Here is a 22,803-nt window from a genome sequence, read left to right on the forward strand (position 1 = left end):
CTATAAAAAACATTATTCAGAATAGCACTTTCCACTTAGGAAGATAATAACACAATTCAAAACAGTAACAATCAATTGCACACTTACTCAAAATCCGATTAAAACTATTTAGTTAATTCAACAAAATTGATGAACTTGATCCAGTGATGCCAGCTTTTCAAAGTCTGATAGTCATTTACACCTCCAGCGCCCCCTGCCATCCCCTTGCTTCACCCTGGGTAATCCCCCAACCCTCCAGGGGGCAGTATTGTCCACTTTGGGAGCCACATTGATCCCATGAATCCCCATGCAGGAATTTTTTATCTGTGCTACCTGGACTTTAGTGCTACACCCTCACCACTACTCAAGCTATACAAGTTGTCTGTTGTCAGCAAAACTGAGTCAGTAGCTTCCGAGCCTTCAGTTTTACAACCACTTCTGGAGCACAAGGTGTTGCCTATAATTCAGACAATGGGGCCTATCTATATAGTCGTACCTTGGAAGTTGAACGAAATCCATTCTGGAAGTCCATTCTACTTCCAAAACGTTCGGAAACCAAAGCACACCTTCTGATTGGCTGCAGGAAGTTCCTGCAGCCAATCAGAAGCCCTGTCAGACATTCGGCTTCCAAAAATAGGTCGCAAACCGGAGCAGTCACTTCTGGGTTTGCAGTGCTTAGGAGCCAAAATGTTCGAGAACCAAGCTGTTTGAAAACCAAGGTATGACTGCACTATAGAATTATGCATCATTTAAACTGTTATTGCTTCCACCAAAGAATCTAGGGAACTGTAACTGGTTGATTATCCATTTTCCGCCCTCACTCCCCAATTTACAGGTAGTAAATTTGGGCAGGCAATTTAGGCAATTTTTTGTGGGGGAAGGATAGTTTGCGAAAGTTTCAGGAGAAATGTACCAGTCTGGCAATGACAGTTGTGTCATGGGAGCAGGCCGTAGCTCCATGGTGGAGTACCTGCTTTTATGTAGAAGGTCTCAGGTTCAATCTCTAAGTAGGGCTGGGAGAGACCCCTGCCTGAAACCCCGGAGAGCTGCTGCCAGCCAGGGTTGGTATCACTGAGCTGGATAGGCCAGTGGTCTGGCTCAGTACAAGGGAGCTGCCTATGTCTCTCACATGCACACACTGCCCCCCCCAAAAAACTTGGTGTTTGCCTTCTGGATGTTTCTGTCCACCCCCCATGATCTCAACAGATTTAGATGCCACTTTCCCAAAAATTGTGCCTAAAAGCATCTCAAAAGAACAGTAAGTGTAGCACTTCGAAAGCATATTAGAGGCAATTAGAATTTAGGAGCAATTGGAAATAATCACCATTTCAGTAAGCGCAGAAAGTCGCTCCTTGCAGCATTGCATAAAGCAATACAAAGAAACTAACCTAAACGTAACAAGTTAAGCTAAAAGAACATTATGTAAAATGATACCAAGAAGCTAACCTAATTTAATAACTTAAAGTAAATAGGACAGATAGCAATCTAAAAATAAAATAGCAGAATACAAAACAATGCTGTTGGCTGCATGCTGCTGCTCCTGGACCATCCCCCAATACCAACTGTTGGGAGTGGGCACTATGGGGGCATAGGTTGGCACAAACCTGGAGCAGGGAGATGGCAGTATTCCACGGGAAGTGGGAACAACCATTAAACCATAGAGATGGAATAAGTATGGAGTGGCAATCCATTTTTCTGGAGACAGAATTTCCTGGTTCCATTTGATGCCATTTTTCCTTTCTCCATCTGAATGCTGATGATTCCATGCTCTGTTTTTCAATTTCTGTAAGCATCTAGACCCTGCTGTGTGTGTTTAAATCAATGCCTCAACGTTGAGGCCACGTGTGTGGGAATCCTGTCACTTTTACCTAAAAGTTAATGCTGTATTCTTTTTAACACTCAATTGGGAGCAGCCCAGAGTGGCTGGGGAAACTCGGCCAGATGGGCGGGGTAAAAATAATAAATTATTATTATATTATTATAAGGGGAGACCACAAAAACAGACTTAAATAATTAACCCAGAACCTGGACACTGTGTTCTAGTTACAGGTAGGTAGCCATGTTGGTCTGCCGTAGTCGAAACAAAATTTTAAAAATTCCTTCCAGTAGCACCTTAGAGACCAACTAAGTTTGTTATTGGTATGAGCTTTCGTGTGTGTGCAAACTTAGTTGGTCTCTAAGGTGCTACTGGAAGGATTATTTTTTTGTCTGGACACTGTGTGTAAGTCTAACTATTGCAGATCTATATATTAAATCTGGCTTTGGCTAGTTCTGAGAGTACTCAGGGAGGTCACTGTGTTCCTGATTGTTTAGAACCAAGTGAATCCAGGTTAGAGCCAACAGAGAACTGTGAAGGTATCTACTGAACAGACCTGTGGGATAGTGTGTCTGGAGAGGGGGGAAAAACATGCCTCCATAAGGATTCCAATCAGAGTTGAACATTCTGCTCCTATCCCAAATGTTCCAGTTTTCATTCGTACTCCCAGAGGTGGTTACTGGGAATGTGGCGCCCATTCAATTCATTTCAGTTCTATTCAACTCCAGTGAATTGGCTTAATCAGTTTAATTCAATTCTGCTCAACTAGTCCGTTTCAACTTTTGTCTTCACTGTAAACAGGCATCTGGTCCCCAGTTACATAAGCAAGTTGCATAATGGAGAATCCACAGTCGTTTAGAAACTGTTATGAGGAAGAAACAAATTGATACATTAGGTATCTGTCTGCCTAGGCAGATGTGTGTACACACAGTCAGGCCCCCCACCCCACCCAGCACAGTTTCCCTCATCCCAGATATTCAGGGTGGGTACCGATAATCAACAGCAAAGCTGTATACGAAATGGCCATTAAAAATCATGCTTCCGCAGATGAAAATAATATAAAGAGGAAAGGGAATTGACAGAAAGGGGATTATAAAAGTGCCCTTGGCCAGATCATGCATAGCCAATTCCATATACTCCATTATGGGCGAGATGAATGCAACGAATACAAATTACACGTTAGCTGTAATTGACTGATAATCTGTATTGAACTGGGAATTGATGAATAATAAATACAAAGTTGGGAAAAGGTAAATGACCATGAATAACTGATAGCAAGGCTATGAATTGACAAATAACAAATTGAAAGCTAAAATATGAAGCAAATTCTGGAAGCCTGACTAGAGGAACAGTCAATTAAGCTGATCACAAACTGGAGAACTGATGCAGCGTTCCTCACATGTTATGAAATCACATACCTTAAATTTAATAGGTCTTCCATGCCCTGCACCCCCAAAAAGATTTAGGTATATTCAGAGCTATTTTTCTAGAAAAAGAGGTGCCAGAACTCACCACAAACGTCTCCCTTGTTCTCTTATGATGGGAATGGCACCCACCTGAGAGGTGCTGGAACTGAGATCCGGCTGGAAAATAAAGAAAGCCCTGGGTATATCCAACCCACCTGGATATGCAGCTGGAGGCCTTGGAGGCAAAATCTATCCATCCAAAACTTGTTCTCCAACACTTTCCTATCTTGTTCCTATCTTTGTCCCATATATTAAGGACCCCTCATATGTACACCCTGTGGATGAAGACATCAGTCTGGCCCCAATCCATGTCAGTTTCACTTGTTTACTCATAAGCACATCCTGTTCTACTTGTCTCTCTGAAAACTCATATTCAAATTCTTGTTTTACCACAAAATACGTATTTAAATACATGTTCTGTCCCAATGTACAGATTTCCTAATCACTTTGTGTCGTGCATTTTTAAAAACACATTTTTTATGTTATTTGAGCTGAACTGTATTGCAAAATTTGGATAAGTATGAAATGTGAAGGATAATTACATCCCAGCCTGCACAATATTCTGGGAGGTACAAATTAAGATGGTTTGCTTACAAATGTGGATTGAACAAAATTCTCTTCCATCCCTAACACACACACACACACACACACACACACACACACACACCTCAGCTATTTTCTTCTAAGCTGAAATATAGGCAAAGAGCTCCTTTAACCTCCTCTTCCAGGAGAACAGTAAGTGAGGTTCTGCAGGAATGCTTCAATTGTGCGCAAAGCTGCTTATACCTTTGTACAAGCCAAGATGCAGGCAAATGGACGTGAGCAGCTGGGCTGCCTAAAGGGCTCTGCCAAAGCCACTGGGAGAGAGGGGGATAAAAAGCCCCAAAGCTTGTATATTTGTTTGTTTGACTCTGTTCTTTTACTCAGTCCCAATGTGGCTGACTGAGTCTAGCCCTTCCTTGTTCCAAATCTGCCGCCCCCCGTTCAAAATAAGCCGCCTAATCAAAGTTCTACAAACCCTTCTCTGCTGCGTCTTCATCCACTTAATCCCAGCTCCGATTCACTTCTCTGTACAGCTCCAATTCTTACTATGCCACGTCTCCCCCTAAGTCTTGCACCCTACCATCTGATCTCCAGCCCTCAGCACTCAAGAGACTGTCCTCCCCAGCCCAAGGAGCATTAAAACAACAGACACAAGGGCACTGAATTAATCTTCATGTTTGCCAGTATGGCATTCAGAATGGTTTATTTACATGCATATATGCGCAGACTTGAAGCTGCTCTCCTGTGCCCCTGCTTACCTCCAACTCAGTTTGAGAAACATTCAACTATTTAACAGTGAAATAATATTGGCAAATAATCTGGGGTATAACTGGGGTACAATTTGGTATGTACCCTTTGGATGTTGTTGGATTATAATCCCTGGTTCTGAATGGGGTAACTGTGCCCCTGAAGGACCAGGTGCGCAGCCTGGGAGTCATTTTGGTCTCACAGCTGCCCATGGAGGCACAGGTCAGTTCAGTGTCCAGGGTAGCTGTCTACCAGCTCCATCTGGTATGCAGGCTGAGACCCTACCTGCCTGCAGACTATCTTGCCAGAGTGGTGCATGCTCTAGTTATCTCCTGCTTGGACTACTGCAATGCGCTCTATGTGGGGCTACCTTTGAAGGTGACCTGGAAACTACAACTAATCCAGAATGCGGCAGCTAGACTGGTGCCTGGGAGTGGCTGCCAAAACCATATATCACCAGTCCTGAAAGACCTACATTGGCTCCCAGTACATTTCTGAGCACAATTCAAAGTGTTGGTGCTAACCTTTATAGCCCTATACGGCCTCGGCCCAGCATACCTGAAGGAGTGTTTCCACTCCCATTGTTCTGCCCGGACACTGAGGTCCAGTGTCTGGGCAGTTCTGGCGGTTCCCTCCCAGTGAGAATTGAGGTTACAGGGAACCAGGTAGAGGGCACCTCGGTAGTGGCGCCTGCCCTGTGGAATGCCCTCCCATCAGATGCCTAGGAAATAAACAACTACCTGACTTTTAGAAGACATCTGAAGGTAGCCCTGTTTAGGGAAGTTTTTAATGTTTGCTCTTTTATCACTACTACTACTACTACTACTACTACTACTACTAATAATAATAATAATAATTTGTTGGGAACTGGCCAGAGTGGCTGGGGAATCCCAGCCAGATGAGCAGGGTATAAATAATAAATTATGATTATGATTCTCATCCCTGACTGTAAGTCATTTCTGGCTGGGGCTAGGGGGAGTTGCAGTGAAACAACATTGGAGGGCACTCTGTTGGCTGCCTGTGTTCTATACAGTGAAATGCAAATAAAACGACAAGCATTTAAGTTTTATTGAATGCAGGGAGACTTACAGCACAAAGCTGGACACGTGTATTCAGAAATAAGCACTAGCATGTTCAATGGGGTTTGCTCTTGCACATAGGGTTAGAGTTTCAAAAGCTCAGTTGTGCTCCTAGGTCAATGAAAATGTATTTGTTTCTCTAGAGAGAAAACAACAACAACCCTCAGCAGCGAAGTACAGCAAATCATTGGAAAACAGGCTGCTAATGAGTTGCAACCCATATCAATAAATAACGAACAATGCAGTTTCAACTGGGAAGAGAGAAATAATGAATAGGAAGAGCCCTTCTGGTTCAGACTAACATCCTGCTCTCATAGTGGCCAACAAGTTTGTACTCCTCCCATTTTACACTCCAGCAACTGGTATTCAGAAGCATATTGCCTCCAAGATGGGAGGAAGTACACAGCGATTGAAATTCACCTGATACCAGGCACATTTTGCACCTAGCTATTGGCCACCTGTGACCAAGTGAAGGATGCCCAGGTGCCAGGATGGTGTATGATGTCTCCACCATATGGGGGTTCATGCCTGGGGATCCTTAGATTTTGACTGTTTTCACACACTAGCAACACATTCTGTAGAATTCTGTCCTTGATATTATATCTGCACAATCCAAATGAATTTCAGGAACCAAAAAGTTGTATTTTGGGCCGTCTGGCCCCAAAAGGGCAATGAAGCATTCCATTTTGGTGACTGTAACCCTGGTTTAAGGAGCCATTTTGCACCTAGCTTATGTTTCCTAAGGCTGGCAGTACATCATGAATGAACAGAACTTTATGCACTGTTTTCAAAAATGCAGAATTGAGAAATAACACAGTAATCTACAATTGTTAGAATGTCCAGGTCTTTATATCTGCAAAGAAAATCTGATGGCAAGTTCTGCCTGAAATAGCATCATGGGTTCTATCCACATTTTGTTTGATAGGGAACTACATGGCAGAGAGCCTCAAGCTGATAGAGCAAGCAGAGCAGCCACACAAAAATATCCAGGTAACATCCTTTGCAACAGCCTACACACAGTAGGTGGCACTGATGCCCTCTAGCACTGAAGGCAGGTGTGCCATCCAAGAACCAGAAGAAAGAGAGAGCCTTATAGTCTCTTCACTGGCTTTGACATCCCTAAGGCATCAGTTAAGCACTGGGCAAGTTTTGTCAAGCATAAATGTCTAATGGGGAGGCTCTTAGCACCGTTTATACAGTGGTAGAATGAGTGCCTGCTTCCTAATGCCCTCGTTCCCTGGAGGGCCGTCACTGAAAGCTACATGCAAATGTTGCATTCCCCAATGGGCAGCTCTTTGATAACCAGTTTGCTCTCCATAAGCTTCCTCGTGACTTGAGCTACTGAGGTTGCAATGCCCTGGATATACAGAAGGGCACCTCTCAGTTGAAGGAGTTTGTCATTGATCCCGGTTTGGCATCTTAGGGCACCCCTATAAACTCAGGAAGTTTCACCAGATTTTTTTTTCCTTTTCACTTAATTTATTTATTATTAATATTGCAATACATATATGAAATCTTTACATATTGATACATTTACATTATATTCGTAAATTCACATTTTCACATTTCATTATTTACCAACATTTATCCATTTCTTATTTCTTGCCCTGTGTATTCCCTCCACCCGTGTGTGACTTCCTTGTTATTATTTTGTAACTTTATTATTGAGATTGTAATTTTGTATCTTAATAATTAAACATTCAATCTTATATATCTGCTTAGCTTAATTTAACTTAACTTTGTGAAATCAGTCTATACATATCAATCAAGATTTTTTTTTTGAGGGGGGGAGGGAGAGAGAGAGAGAGAAGGTCCTCTGCTGCTACACTGAGTTTTGTGTATCTGTCTACTGCACACACTCAGCCACAGATACGAATGCCCTAATCTACCTTACAGATCAACAGCAGAAATGCCATGCAGTTTTGGGAAATCCAGAAACTTAGATGTAAAGAGTTGCCTGCTCTGAGTGGTATTCAGTTAAGTCCCACTCCAAGTAGGCCTTCTGAAATTAAGGAACCTAAGCTAGTTATGTCAATTAACTTCAGTAAGTCTGCTCTGAGCTGTACTAGCACTGAATGTCATCCCATATTGTAAGTAAAACAGATTCTGCTGCTGTAGGAAATATGGAAATTATAATTCAATGAGGATTTAAAAAAAAAATAAAAAAAGTTCAAACCTCCCCAAAAGAACTGTTCACAGAGTTCTTTAGGGAAGCCACAACACTTAACAAGGGTTAGAACTGGTTTTAGTGGTGTGGATAAGACCCTAGGTATATGACTAATCTCCAGTCTTCTGGAATGAACCTAAACTGGCTAGTCCTTATCGAACTACATTCATGCAAACAGTGATACTATGCCCATCAGATCACACCCTTTGTTAATGTAGGGTGACCAACCACTTGGTCTGTATTCAACATCACTTAGATTAGAATCACCTATAAGCTTGCACTGAACAGAAATGAAGAATCCACCATTAATGACACATTCATACTGTACATTTAAAGCAGTGTCATAGGACTTTAAACAGCCACGTCTTCCTCCCAAGGATTCTGGGGAGTTTGTTAAGGATGCTGGGAGTTGTTAGGTGACCGCCCTTATTCCTTTCACAGAGCTACAGTTTTCAGAGTGGCTGAACAATCAATTCCTCTTCCCAAGGAACTCTGAGAATTATAGCTCTGTGAGGGGAATAGAGGTCTCCCAAGAACTCCTAGCACCTTTTGCAAACTATAGTTCCCAGCAGTGCTTTTTTTCTAAATAAAATGTTTAGGAGTACTCTCATTTTCCTACACATACTGCCCCTCAATGAGGCCAAACTTAGATTCACAAAATGTTTAGGGGTATGCGTACCCCTGCATCCCCCCAGAAAGCCTGTTTAATGTGGCATGATATTGCTTGGAATGTATTGTGTGAATGTGGCCTTTCTGGCCTTTACCACCCCGTCCTCCCTTCCACCAGCCCTTTAAGAAGCATAGCATGGTTGGGATGGGTGTGTATGTGTATCTCAGGAGCTTAATGGGAGGGAAGCAGTCCTGGGAGGGAGTTGTTGCTAAAACCACTTTCATTCATCAAATCAGCAAGAGAGATCACTTTGCGGCTGGCCAGCCAGCCAACCTCCCAGCTGTGTTGGGCCTGGCTCATATTTCTCCACAACAAGCCCTCTCATGTTTCATATTCCCTGGAAAAGAGATGCTTGCCTTCTCACCTCCCAGCCTGCCTATCAATACTTGCCAGCTTGTGGGTTCTGAGAAGCAAGAGGAAGGCTGTAGCCAAATGGGGGAGTCAGCATCTTTCCTGGCCAGTATTGAGGGCGCTGGGCTGTTTCCTCTTGTTGCAAATCTCTCTTTGGCCGAGCTGATTTATAGCAGGGGCTCTGCTGTCTTGGTGGAAGGAGGGCTATGTTGTATTCCTCCTCTCCTTTCCTCCCTCTCCCTCGAGTGATGGATAGTCTCTGAGGATTGATGATGAGAGCAGGTTGTCTCTGCAGATCCCTGTGTCTAAAAATTTACTAAAAACAGAAGCAGCACGCTACAGGAGAGTAGAGGATGAGGAGGGTCTGGGTCACTGAAGAGAACTGGGAGGGTTAATGAGTTTTGCTCCCAACATTTGCTGACTCACAAAAGTTTTGACCAGATCAGAAATCTCTGCAAGTGAAATGAGGGAGGAACTGGAGGAGAGATGTCCTTTTCCTCCTGTTTGTTTTATTCCTATCCTGTCACGCAGGAGGAGAAATGAGGCGTAGCAATTAGGACCCATTTTCAAATCCTTCCTCAAATATGAATTCATTCGGTACCTCTGGGAGGAAATCAGAGCATCTACCTCCTGGTATCATTGTGATATCAGGTCTGATTAGGATTACAGAATGCAACGCCTGAGAAATCACAGCCTTCCTGTGACACCACAGGCCCTGAGGCACAGATACCTGGTGGACCACTTGACACAGGTGAATAGTTCATCTGTAATAGTTACATGCTTTCCACAGATGATTAACTGGGATTGGAAGGGGTTTCCCCCCCTCCCCATCACCCGCAATTCTTTTTTGCACTCCAGCAGGCAAGGGTGATCTGAGGCAGGTAAACTAAGGGTCTTTGAGGCAGGTGTGTCCCCTGGAAGGTCAGGGATGGCGTTGAAGTGTCCGACCACCCTCCTCCTCTCCCCTGACTTGAATCCATGGATGGAGAAGAGGTGTGTCCTGGACCTCGCCTGCCCCATTGCCCACACTTCCACAAATGGTTTGCTTACTGCACATGTGGAAGACTGTACTGCAGAGACGTCAGCCAGCCCTGAGCAAGATGGGGTCATCTGTTTTACTGCTGCTGTTGTTCAATGTTTAATGTAGCTCTAATGAGTTCTAGCCAATGTACAGAGCACAGAAGTGGCACCATCCCTCCCCTAATATAGTAGATAGGCAAGAGAGAGATGTGCGGAGAGGTCAGGACTTGACAAGTGAGTAATGGGGATGGGGTAGGGAACAGTCCGGTGCAAGCAGAAGAACAAGGTCAGGTTGACAACGGAAAGACTTTGCAACAGATGTGCAAGGAATGTGAAAGGGGAAAGGAAGAAAAATATGATGGGCACAAAGAAATGGATGGAGGGTTTAGGCATTCTATTTATTTACACATAATCAAAACAGGACAGTCCCTACCTGCAGGCTTACAGTCTGGAAAAACAACAACAGCAACAACCAGGGCACACAAGGGGAAACGGACAGGGAGGAAAACCAAAACTCGTGCACTAATTTCTAAACACTTGTTCCTATAATGACTGGATCCTTGAATTTGATGTGGAACATGACACAGACAGCGCAGATATGTGCTAAGGGAAAACCAGCAGGAAAAAGAAAAAAGCTGTGTGAGAGTCTACTGCAAAAAACTTCCATAGGGAGAGCACGAAGAGTTAAAAAGAGAGAAGAAAGCCAAGTTGCCAACGTACAATAGTGCATAAAATGGGCAAAATATGTGAAGTGGGAGGATGAAGAAAAGTCGCAAATGTAATGAAGAGAGTGGAAAGGAAGGGGAAGGGGGCTTAGGAAGGGCATGAGCAAATTAGTGTCTACAGACCTTGGAAATCTAAGTTAATTGCTTTGTTTGTTTGTTTGTTTGTTTGTTTGTTTGTTTGTTTGTTTGTTTTATATCCCACTCTCTCCTACCAAGGTGCTAAGAGTGATTTACAAAGGCAGCTCCCCATCTCGGCAGTGCTTAGGTCCACCCCGGCTTCAACAATGGAGCTTTCTCTCATGTTCCTTCAGGCCACTTTGCAGTGTAGGCTTTGACCAATGCGGACTCTGCTTGGCAACAAACCAGGTCCTATCACAGGGAATCACGAGTAGAATAGATTCATCTTCCCTAGGATTCAGAAGATTTCGGGTTGTCTCACTCACAGTTTGCTTTGTCCTTCCTCAACAACCTTTGCTGCCTCTTTCCTCCTCCTCCTCCTCATCTTGGCTCTTCATTTTGAATATTCAGCTGCCTCTTTCTCCAATTCGATCTGTGATCCTTTAATCCAGCTGCCCTAGTAATTCTGCAGGCCCTGATCAGCTCAGATCTCTCTCTCTCTCTCTCTCTCTGCACAGATTAAGTTAAGTTTCTCAAGGATCTGCATTCTTTTCTCCTGGCCCCCCTCCTTCGTTCTATTTTTTTGTCCTTTGAGTCTTTCTCTTGAAAATTGTGTTGTTTTTGCAAGAACAAGAAAGGATTTAGTGATAGTCTTAAACTTTATCCACACACCATACATTTAAAACACATGGCTCCACCCCCCGCAAATATCAGGAACATTAGTTTACTCCTCACAGACCTACCTTGTCCAACACTCTTAAATTACATTTGGGGGGAAGACCTATGGATGTGACCTTAGGTCCTTCTTGAAAGCTAAAGTAGAGAAAGAAGTCACCTGATAATACAATGAGACCTCACCTTTGTTTGTATGTTTGTTTAAAGTATACTTAAAGGTAAAGGTAAAGGGACCCCTGACCACTAGGTCCAGTCATGGCCGACTCTGGGGTTGTGGCGCTCATCTCACTTTATTGGCCAAGGGAGCCAGCGTACAGCTTCCGGGTCATGTGGCCAGCATGACTAAGCCACTTCTGGCGAACCAGAGCAGTGCACAGAAATGCCGTTTACCTTCCCGCCAGAGCAGTACCAATTTATCTACTTGCACTTTTCATGTGCTTTCGAACTGCTAGGTTGGCAGGAGCAGGGACCGAGCAATGGGAGCTCACCCCGTCGCGGGGATTCAAACCACCGACCTTCCGTTCAGCAAGCCCTAGGCTCTGTGGTTTAATCCACAGCATCACCCGCGTCCCAAGGTATACTTAGGTGGCCTTTTATGACTAAGCTCTCACATACTGTACTCATTCCCATGACATAAATGCAGTGCTGTTTTCTAGAAAAAGAGGTGCTGGAACTCACCATGAATGCCTCCCTTGTTCTCTTGTAATGGCAATGACACCCACCTGAGAGGTGCTAGAATCGAGTTCTGGTGAGTTCCGGCTGAAAGAAAATCCCTTCATAAATATAATGTGTTATGCCACAACATTTGATGGAAAACAGAGTCATCATAAAGCACCAGAAAAGGCAGCAATAGAAATAAATAATAAAATTGGTATAAAACAATGATAACAATAAATAACAAGCAGACCAAAATAATATTAAGGATGGCTGCTTCTGCATCACTTCAAAAGCAGACAGAGATTTGTGTAAAATATTTCTTGTGCTAATGTATATGTATAGATGAAAATGTCAAAATGATTAAAGGTAAAGGTAAAGGTACCCCTGCCCATATGGGCCAGTCTTGACAGACTCTAGGGTTGTGCGCTCATCTCACTCTAGAGGCTGGGAGCCGGCGCCGTCCGCAGACACTTCCGGGTCACGTGGCCAGTGTGACATCGCTGCTCTGGCGAGCCTGCACCAGCGCAGCACACGGAACACCGTTTACCTTCCCGCTATAGAGCGGTACCTATTTATCTACTTGCACTTAAGGGTGCTTTCAAACTGCTAGGTGGGCAGGAGCTGGGACCGAAAGACGGGAGCTCACCCCGCCGCGGGGATTCGAACCGCCGATCATACGATCGGCCAGTCCTAGGCACTGTGGTTTTACCCACAGCTTCACCTGCGTCCCTGTCAAAATGATTACCACTGTCTAAATGTAGCTTTTGGAAAATATTACTATAATTTGCCTGGAGAGTCTTCTCCCATTTGAATGTAGTGGGAAAGACTGAGCAGGTGACCTGTGAGCCTGCTCCATCTGCTAACTTTGTCGATGGGCAACTGCAAGACCTCTGATCTCCCTTCTTACATTTCTTTTATTTTTAAAACAGACATATTGGACAGCCCTTAAAATAGAGGACTCCACGCAGAGAACTGTCCTTCATATAAGGGACTGTTCTTGACAAAGTAGGACACAAGACCACCCTAATAATATTATTAAAACAAACAAAGCAATTCAGCAACAATATAACATACCGTATTTTTTGCACCACAACACTCACTTTTTTCCTCCTAGAAAGTAAGGGGAAATGTCTGTGCGTGTTATGGAGGGAATGCCTATGGGTGGCATGCCTACGGATTTTCCTCCTCTAAAAACTATGTGCGTGTTATGGTCAGGTGCGTGTTATAGAGAGAAAAATACGGTACTTTCAGGAAAGAGGAAAGACTTAAACCTAATAGGTATTTCACACTCTCACTCGCTGGATCGTTGTCATGGTGAGTGATCACTGTGTGTTCCTATGATCCTTGGGAGGGAAGTCATCGGGAGTTTCGTACTCCCAGTAGGGTCACCCAAGGCAGTAAGGTCAAGGGGGAGAAGCTACACAAATAAGGAAAAACACACTCATTTGAAGGCTTGAGGTGATAGGGTCATACAGACTGCAGTTCAAATGCACACTTACTCAGATGTAAATCCTGCTGCCTTCAGTAGATCTTAATCCTAAACTTGCTTGGGATTGCAGCCTTGATCAATTAAGGAGAAAAAAAGAATGTTTTTCTTCCTTTTTAGCACCCTCCCACACTGCTAGTTTAGGTAAGCAATACCTCCCTCTGACCAGTAGGGGTATTGCTTTTCAGTCAGGGGTGCACTGAAAATATAACAGATATTTCAAGTTATTATTTTTGTGATTATTATATGAGTGGGCATTCTGGGATTCTCTCGCTGCACACACATCACACTTCTTCCTATGCCCATCTCCACCTTCAGGTTTCAAATGAAACTCCTTAAACAAGGACTTCTGAGAACATCACACTTTGAAATATGGGACACAGTGAGGGGTACAAAACATTTTATAAATAATTTGCACAAACCTATCACAGATTTAGGTGATACTTTATGGAGCACTGTCAGTAAGTTAGCTGAACCAAAATTACTCACTTTTTCTATTTCCATTTTGATCTTTTATCCAGTGAGGTTTTTATTTAGTTGTTTGTTTATTGCAGCCTCTCTGGAATGCTTTGAGCATATTTCATGTTTTGGAGATAATGCTATCTCCAGGGAGCATTCAAGTTGCTTCCTAGAAGGTCTGCAGGCTAGATGCCAGCAGCTTGGATCATGTGGTTCCACACACCCAATCAAGGCACAGATCTAGTACAGGCACTTTGGGGAGTAGCTTGAGCTCTCCCTTGGGCATCCTTAGTGCTGTGGATTTTGCTTCTGACATGTTGCTGCTTATGCAAGCAAGTTTTCAGTCTGCAGAAAGCTGTTCACCACAGCAGCAGCAGTGGCGGTGGTGGCAGGTGGGGTGGGGATGGAGTGTGGAAGCCCAGGGGAGCATTCCCGTTGCTTCTCTGGGTTCCGACTTACTCCCACAGGCGACCTGATCTTGGATGCCTCTCTATCTGATGGGATGCACAAACCCACATGCTGTTGTTTCAGTCGGTCATTGCTGAGGATATTAAAACACAGCATAGCTAAACTTGCAAAAATATCATATTTAATTTCCCCGATTTCCCCTTCCTCTACCCCAATCAAAAATGTATGCCTTGAGGCCAAGCTGAGATAATATTTGTCTCAACCCTAGTTATGAATCGCTCATGAGCTGGGGGATGAATGATGGAGTCCTCAAAGTCTGAAGGGGAGGTCAGAATAACTGCTGCGAGCCACAGAGGTGGTGACAGGACTAGCTGTTGGGTTTCTCCTGGCATAGGAGCCTCTGGTGGAGAGCAGAGATTTATTCTGCCATCTCCCTGGAGTTTCCTACCTCATCTCTGGGCTTTGGGTAATCCAATCACAGAGCAAAGTAGGCAGGTGGCAAGTCACTATTTTGTTTCTCAAAACTGCAATGTGTGAACTGAGTTTTAAATCTCTCTGGGCTTCAGGACACCCTAGTAGCATTACGTAATCATTTCCTTTCTGGGAGTCAATAATACTGAAAGCAATATACCCAACAACCAGGTAACATTATGTGACTCAGGTATACTCTAGGAACACTGAGACATTCAAACACAACTTGTATGCCTGAATAGCCTACTTTTGACTTGTCACTTTCATTGTTAATGTAAAATCTGGAAGTCTGAAATGTAAGACAAGTGAATAGATTGAAGATGCCTGTTAAGTCTCAGCAAAATACATGCTAACATGCTCCTTGAACACCTTTTCTTTCTTTTCTGTCAGGTCTTTCCTTTTCCTGTAGTTTTAATTTCCATATGGTACAAGATTCCACAGCAACTGTCCTCAGTTGTTTTGTTGAGGAGTAGGGAGGGGGGGGAAAGTATGATATGAACTTGATGCGTGACTGAATTTGAAGCAAGAATGGCTCCACCAATCTGCAATTGATAATGATATTTGTTTACCAGCACTGAAGTCTAAGGCTGCAATGCTATATACCCACTTACCTGGGAATGAGCCCCATCAAACTCTGTGAGTCTTGCTTCAGAATAGACACGGATAGAACTGTGCTGTGAAAATCATCAATCAGGACTTTATCCCTCACAGCTTTTTGGCAGAGGTATCGGGTTTTTCTGTTTAATGTGTAAATTACGGAAAGGGAAGATTAGTTATTTAGCAAGATCATGGTTGCCCGATCAAAGAGTCCAAATAACAGACTATAACAGAAATTTGTAAATTGATGCACAGTCAGAAGAAAGCAAAGAAAGGTCCTCCTTTCATAGCCCATTTCATGGGTTCAGTGCATGAAATTGACTGGCCATAGGTCTAGGTCGGTCACAGAGCAAAGAAATTCTTTGGATAATGATCAGTTGGTTTTTGGAACTCAGTGCCACAAGTAATGGATATAGCTGTTGGGTTCAAGGGCTGTAAAAGGGGGTTAGATAGATTATTGGAGGAGGGGGGGGGAGAATTATATCAATGACTGTTAGCCAAGATGGTTAAATGAAACTTCAAAGTTCAGATGCAGTGTGAAAATGAATGCCAGTTGCTTGTGGATAAGAATGGCCTTCACAACTTACTAGTGGACATCTTGGAAGCAGCTGGCTAGCCAGTGTGATAAACAGGAAACAGGAAGCTAAACTAGATTGGGCAGCCAACAGCAGCTTTTGGTGGACTTCAGCTCCCATCAGCCGCAGTCAGCATGGCCGATGGGCAGGGATGATGGGAGTTAGAAGGTGCCATGTTGGTTATATCTGAACTAGTTAGACCTTTAAATTGACCCAGTATGACCCTTCCTATGTTTAAATGTCAATAGGAACCTTGCCTCTAATGTCAGTGGAACCAGAAGAAAGAAATAAAGGAGCTGTACTAATGTAACTTAAATTCTGAACTTTGAGAAGCTAAATTCTGCTGTCTGGTCCAATTATGCAAGGTGGCACATTTCTGCTGGGAATGGCAAAGCAGCAAGGGCTATTCAGGTCACTGAATCTTCACACGCTCCCTGACCACTGGGAATTCTCCTGCTTCTTAGGTTTCACCAGGCATCGCTTTTGCAATTTGAAGCCTACAGTGGTACCTCAGGTTACAGATGCTTCAGGTTACAGACTCTGCTAACCCAGAAATAGTACCTCGGATTAAGAACATTGCTTTAGGATGAGAACAGAAATCGTGCATGGCGGCAGCAGGAGGCCCCATTAGCTAAAGTGGTACCTCAGGTTAAGAACAGTTTCAGGTTAAGAACAGACCTCCAGAACGAATTAAGTTCTGAACCCAAGGTACCACTGTATCATTAAGGACCAGAAACTTGGCATTTTGAAAGGGGGACAACGTTCAGATTCTCAGCTTGCCATACTGCACCCCGCTACAAATTCCACACTGCCAAGGCCTGACCATTCACCAAATAGCAAAAAATACACACCACTCTGGGGCTAAGGGATGTGGAAGCACTTCAGTAAACTCAGATGTGTAAAGAAGAAACCCGTTAATCACCACAACATCTTTATTCCAAAGGGGAGAGTCGACCTCCTAAGAACTGCTAGCTATGTGTGCTGTTGACACATCTCCCTATTCCTCAGCATGCATCGAGCCCAGCTGTGACCATCACAGCTGTACAGTTTTCTCCGCCAATTAAAGGTGCTCCCCCCCTGCACTCACCCAGACCATATTACCCCCCCTCAAAAAAAAATCTCTGCTAAGGCGAGAGAATTATTTTCGGAACAAGAGCAGTTATACAACAAATGAATTATTTATCTTTTTTGCATCAAGGAAGAGAAAAGCATTTAGTTAGGACCCTTATTTATTTATCTTGAGTGTGTGCGCGTATGTGTGCACACAACAGAGAGAGAGAGAAATTGTTTTTACAGGGACAGCTGAAAATCCCCATTGAAGGGAGGGGTATGTTAAGCTGAACGAAACACAGCTGTACATCCTCCCCCCTCCACTTCTTTGTCCCCATCTTCCACTTTCTCCGCTCCCCCTCCTCACAAGGCTCTGATTTTTGTTACATAACAGAACCCAAGTACCCTTCTGGCTATCACTGATATACAAGATTATGTTACAAGGGCTCCCTTCGCCAAAGCTTATCGACATAGCAAGCGATGCTAATCCAGCACATACGCCCCCCCCTCTTCCATCCTCATTGCTCTGCGCTCGGCTTCTCCCCATCCCTGTGAAACTAACAAACCTAGCTGTCTTTTTTCATATTTCGAAGCCCCCCTAATTGATGCCTCTTCTTGTCTCTTGTGTGTTTCCTTTCCAGATTTCAGCGACAGATGGATCCCTCTCTCCCTCCCTCCCTTTTTGCCTCCATCTCCTTCTCCCCCCTCCCTACGTTCTCCTCCTCTCCCTACATTTTTTGTTTGTTTGTTTTCAACACGTTTGATCTGAAGTTCTGAAGCATCTCGGAGGGGACCCACGAGAGGAGGAGGAGGCGGAAGCTGCACCCAAGGAGTGTCAGCGACACCAAGGCGGCGCTGCCTTGTTCTCCCACCAATTGCATCATGGTGTTGTTCAGGGGAGGCTGTGGAGGAGTCACACAAAGAAGATTTGTTGCTGAACGTTTCATTTTTGTTTGGCTTTGAGAAGAAGCACAAATAGAGAGAGAGAGATAGATAGCTATCTTTCCCCTCCAAGTACAACTTTCACTCTGATTGACGACCACAGCTAGTCAGTGTTGTCACTGTGTGTGAAACTGGGCACATGTGACAATGGTGGTGTCCAACAGAACTGGGGTGCTCATGCCCTTCGATTGCTAAGCTCTGAGGGCGTCAAGTCACCCTTTTGACGTTTCCTTCTCAATTCTGTTGTTGTTGTTCTTGTTGTTGCTGGGTTTGCCTCTTTTAGCCTAAAGGGGGCACTGTAGCCCAACATGCTCCGTCTGGGATTCTGGGTGGCTACCCTGCTCTGCATTTTTGCCCCCAGCAGTGTCTGGAGCGACTGCTGGCTGATCGAAGGAGACAAAGGTTACGTCTGGCTGGCTATCTGCAGCCAGAACCAGCCTCCGTACGAGACCATCCCCCAGCACATCAACAGCACTGTGCACGACCTGCGGCTGAATGAGAACAAGCTCAAAGTGGTGCTCTACTCCTCCCTCAACCGCTTTGGTAACTTGACGGACCTCAACCTGACGAAGAACGAGATCTCCTACATTGAGGATGGAGCCTTCATGGGGCAGTCCAACCTGCAGGTGCTGCAGCTGGGCTACAACAAGCTCACCAACCTGACGGAGAGCATGCTGCGCGGCATGGGCCGTCTCCAGTTCCTCTTTGTGCAGCACAACCTGATCGAGGTGGTCACCCCCACTGCCTTCAATGAATGCCCCAGCCTCATCAGCATCGACCTGTCCTCCAATCGCCTCAGCCGCCTGGAGGGAAGCACCTTCACCAGCCTCAGCAACCTGATGGTGTGCGAACTGGCTGGGAACCCCTTCAACTGCGACTGCAACCTCTACGGTTTCCTCATGTGGCTGGTGGCCTTCAACAATGTTACCAAAAACTATGACCGCCTGCAGTGTGAGACTCCCCGGGAGTTTGCCGGCTACCCACTTCTCATGCCTCGGCCACACCACAGTCGCAATGCCATCACCATCTTCAAGTCAATGTGTGGGGATGGCAACTACCCATTGATCTCCAGGATCAACCCCACACCATACATCCCAGATTCTCAGAGGGAGGAGGACAATGCTGAGAACTCAGGCATCAGCCCAGACTTCCTCTCAGTAGAGCCTCCAGCGTCTTCCACCACGGATTCCTCCTACATCCCCAGCATCAAGCTCCAGCAGGTGACTATCACCTCAGCTGCCTTGGTGGTGACCATCCCATTCCCCTTCAGCAAGATGTACGTGCTGGTCCAGTACAATAACAGCTACATCTCTGATGTAATGACTCTGAAGAAGAAGAAGGAAGTTGTCACTCTCACCCACCTGAAGGCTCACACAGACTATACCTTTTGTGTGGCTTCCATACGCAACTCCAAGCGCTATAACCACACCTGCCTCTCCTTTGCCACCAGGAGCAAAGGGAGAGAGGAACCCATGGCCAACACATCCACCACTACCCATTACATCATGACTATCTTAGGTTGTCTTTTTGGAATGGTTATTATCCTTGGCATCGTTTATTATTGCCTGAGGAAGCGTAGGATGCAAGAGGAGAAGCAAAAGTCCCTCAACGTCAAGAAAACGATTTTGGAGATGCGTTATGGCTCAGATATTGATACCAGTTCAATTGTACATCCGTCACAGAAGTTGGGGGAGCCACCTGTCATCCCTGTCTCACGGATGTCCTCTCTTCCATCCATGATTGGGGAGAAGATGCCCTCATCCAAATCCATGGAGGCTGGCATGGATACTCCCAAGGTCACCACCAAGGGCAATTACATTGAGGTTCGGACAGGTGGCGGGGATGGGCTGGACAGGTCACAGCGGGATGATGACCTGCATGAACTGGACAATGGGCAAGGTTCAGCCGCTGAAATCTCAACAATTGCCAAGGAAGTGGACAAGGTGAACCAGATAATCAACAATTGCATTGATGCCCTCAAGCTGGACACAGCCTCTTTCTTGGGGGGAGGGGGTGGTGTTGACTCTGACATGGCTTTTGAATGCCAGTCCATACCAGCCGGTTCCTCTGTTGGGCTGGAGAGGCCAAGCTTCCTCTCACCACCCTACAAGGAGAGCTCCCACCATCCCCTGCAGCGTCAGCTCAGCGCAGATGCTGCGGTGACCAGGAAAACCTGCAGCGTCTCCTCCAGCGGCTCCATCAAGAGTGCCAAGGTCTTCAGCCTTGATGTACCTGACCACCCACCTTTGAGTAAGGCAGACTCCAAGTACATTGAGAAAGGAAGCCCACTCAACAGCCCCTTGGATCGTCTTCCCCTCGTGTCCCCAGGTGCCATCCACCACCTGGAGGTGAAACCATCCTACCACTGCAGTGAACACCGGCATTCCTTCCCAGCTCTCTACTATGAGGAGAGCGGCGATACCTTAAGTCAGAGGGTGTCCTTCCTTAAGCCGCTCTCCCGGTCCAAGCGGGACTCCACATATTCTCAGCTCTCGCCTAGACATTACTTCTCGGGCTATTCCTCCAGCCCAGAGTACTCCTCAGAGAGCACCCATAAGATCTGGGAGCGTTTCCGGCCTTACAAGAAGCACCACCGGGAGGAGGTTTACATGGCGGCCGGCCACGCCCTGCGGAAGAAGGTCCAGTTTGCCAAGGACGAAGACCTGCACGATATCTTGGATTACTGGAAAGGTGTCTCTGCTCAGCAGAAGTTGTGACTCTCTCAGTAAAAGAAAGAAAATCAACACACACACACACATACACAAATTAACCCACCTGACTGTGAAAAACAAAAACAAAACAAAACCCCGATAAAAGAAACTGAAAACCATTTCTTAAAAGTTTACAAAAATGAACAGGAAAAAAGGCCCGTGTAAAATGAATTGTCTCTACTGTGTTATGGGGACCACTGTTAACTCCTTCGGTTTGGTGGGGAGGAGACACTTGCTTTTGTACTGAGGTAAAGAGAAGGGGGTGACTGTTAAGGGAGATACTGGGCTGGTAGGTAGCAGAAGTGCCAAAGGAAGGATGCTAATCAGGCATAGGCTAAGACAGCCCACATGATTTTTCTGTTCCGGTTTGCTATTTGTTCCAGAAAGAGAGGATTTTGCTCATTCCCCAGACAAAAGGGAGGCAGGGAAGGGGTGATGCCTCCTCATCCTTCCCTTCCCTCTTAAAAGGTTGCCTTAGTGCAGCCTCCCCAACCTGGTGCCCCTCATAGGCTTTGCACTACGTCTCTTACCAGACCCAGCCAGCATGGCTGTGGTGCCCAAGGCTGATGGGAATTGTAGCCCAAAACATCTGGAGAGCACCAGCTTGGCAAAGGCTGCCCTAGTGCATGGGAGGCACTTTCCTGTGAGTGGATCTCCCATAGCTGGGGAAGCATTTCAACAACCCAGCCATGCGGACAAGGGCCAGTTGTGTGAGTGCCGAATGTGGGATTAGCAGCCTGCAGAGAGTACGAGTGCCGGTCTCATGGGAAAGACCCAGGTGGCCAACCTCTGCTGATGTGGTTGGGTCATTTAACGTTAACCTCAGCTGTGTTGGCACAGCTTGTTGGAAAGTGATCCCCATTGTTTCAAGGGCCTCAGAGTCCAGATGAAGACGGTGTAATACGAATGTCCTCTCTGTGCTCAGAGAGGTTTTCTAGGCCTGCTGCCCTGCTCCCACCTCCTCCATATATCCTTATCTGCACAAGGACAGGAGCAAAGAGCAAAAAGGGAGGCTTTCTTGACATGTCCTCACCTGCCCATGAACCTTGTGTGGTATAGGCTGCCACAATATGGCAGCTTGGCTTCCTTCACTCTGGAAGGGGCTGGGAGATGGAGCATCAGTAGTAGAGTCTCCTCCATACCCTTCCTCATTTGTTAGGAAGAAAGAGCATTAGCTCACAAGGTGCCTCCCTGCACCTCAGTGGGCTGTTCAATTGTCTTCCAAGAGGAGAGGGTGATTGTGCTGCCTGACACATGGAAAGAGGTATTGCCAAGGCGAGGGAAAGGGAAGGAGGGCAGCATCTGCAACCCCTCTATGATCTCAAGGAACCCTGACCCCGGATACGCTTGGCTTAGGGAACAACACACAACTCCATCCCAGAATACGTTGGGCGTCCTGCGGAGCAGAGTCTCATGACAGACAGACAGATGGGCTCTCATCCGCTGCTCCTTACACTGAAAGAATGGCTGTGATCAGCTATGAGGTCCTTGGTGGGCAAGGCGAATCTCAAATAGGCTTCCGTTACACCTCACTGCCAGAACTTGACCTTAAGGTGGGATAGAGGAAGGGAATCAATCTAACACGCTGATGGCTGGATAAATACACTACACTGCAGCGGTAGCTAGCATAGTGCCCTCCAGATGTTGGGACCGCAGCTCCCACCATGCCTGGACATTGTCCATCCTGACTGGGGCAGATGGGAGTTGCAGTTCAACTGCAGTTCTGGAGGCCACCACATTGGCTGTCCTTGCAGTGCAGGAAGCTGTTATGACGGAACACTGGATGGGAGCAGAGAGGGTTAAAGAAGGCCTAAAGGCAAGGTGCTTATTCAAGGCAGTGTATAAAGGGTCGGATCAGAATGGGAAAGCATAGGCACCCATCAGTTAAACTGGTGGACAGGCCAGTCTCAACCACTGACCTGCCACCATGCTGCCATCACTTGTTCTTCATGCCCATTGAATAGAACAGAATATCTTTTATTGAATTAGTATTTAGGCTATAGCAGCACTAAGTAAGATGACAAAAATTTAAGCCCGGTAACAAAATTTTCATAAACTTATAGAATGTGGTGGGGGCAGGGTGGGGAGCCAC

At 45.6% G+C, this 22,803-nt stretch overlaps 1 protein-coding gene across 2 annotated transcripts in view; it reads left to right on the forward strand.

The window, feature by feature from the left end:
• ELFN2 (extracellular leucine rich repeat and fibronectin type III domain containing 2) overlaps positions 1-21,165 on the forward strand; it is a 134,424-nt gene extending 113,259 nt beyond the window's left edge. For both annotated transcript variants that reach the window (XM_053404779.1, XM_053404778.1), the window contains one exon: positions 17,700-21,165. In XM_053404779.1, coding sequence (XP_053260754.1) covers positions 18,309-20,717 — 2,409 coding nt within the window. In that variant the 5' untranslated portion in view covers positions 17,700-18,308 and the 3' untranslated portion in view covers positions 20,718-21,165. The remainder of the gene's footprint in view (positions 1-17,699) is intronic.
• The last annotated feature ends 1,638 nt before the right edge of the window (positions 21,166-22,803 follow it).

This window comes from Podarcis raffonei, chromosome 10 (assembly GCF_027172205.1).
Source record: "Podarcis raffonei isolate rPodRaf1 chromosome 10, rPodRaf1.pri, whole genome shotgun sequence".
NCBI lineage: Eukaryota > Metazoa > Chordata > Lepidosauria > Squamata > Lacertidae > Podarcis > Podarcis raffonei.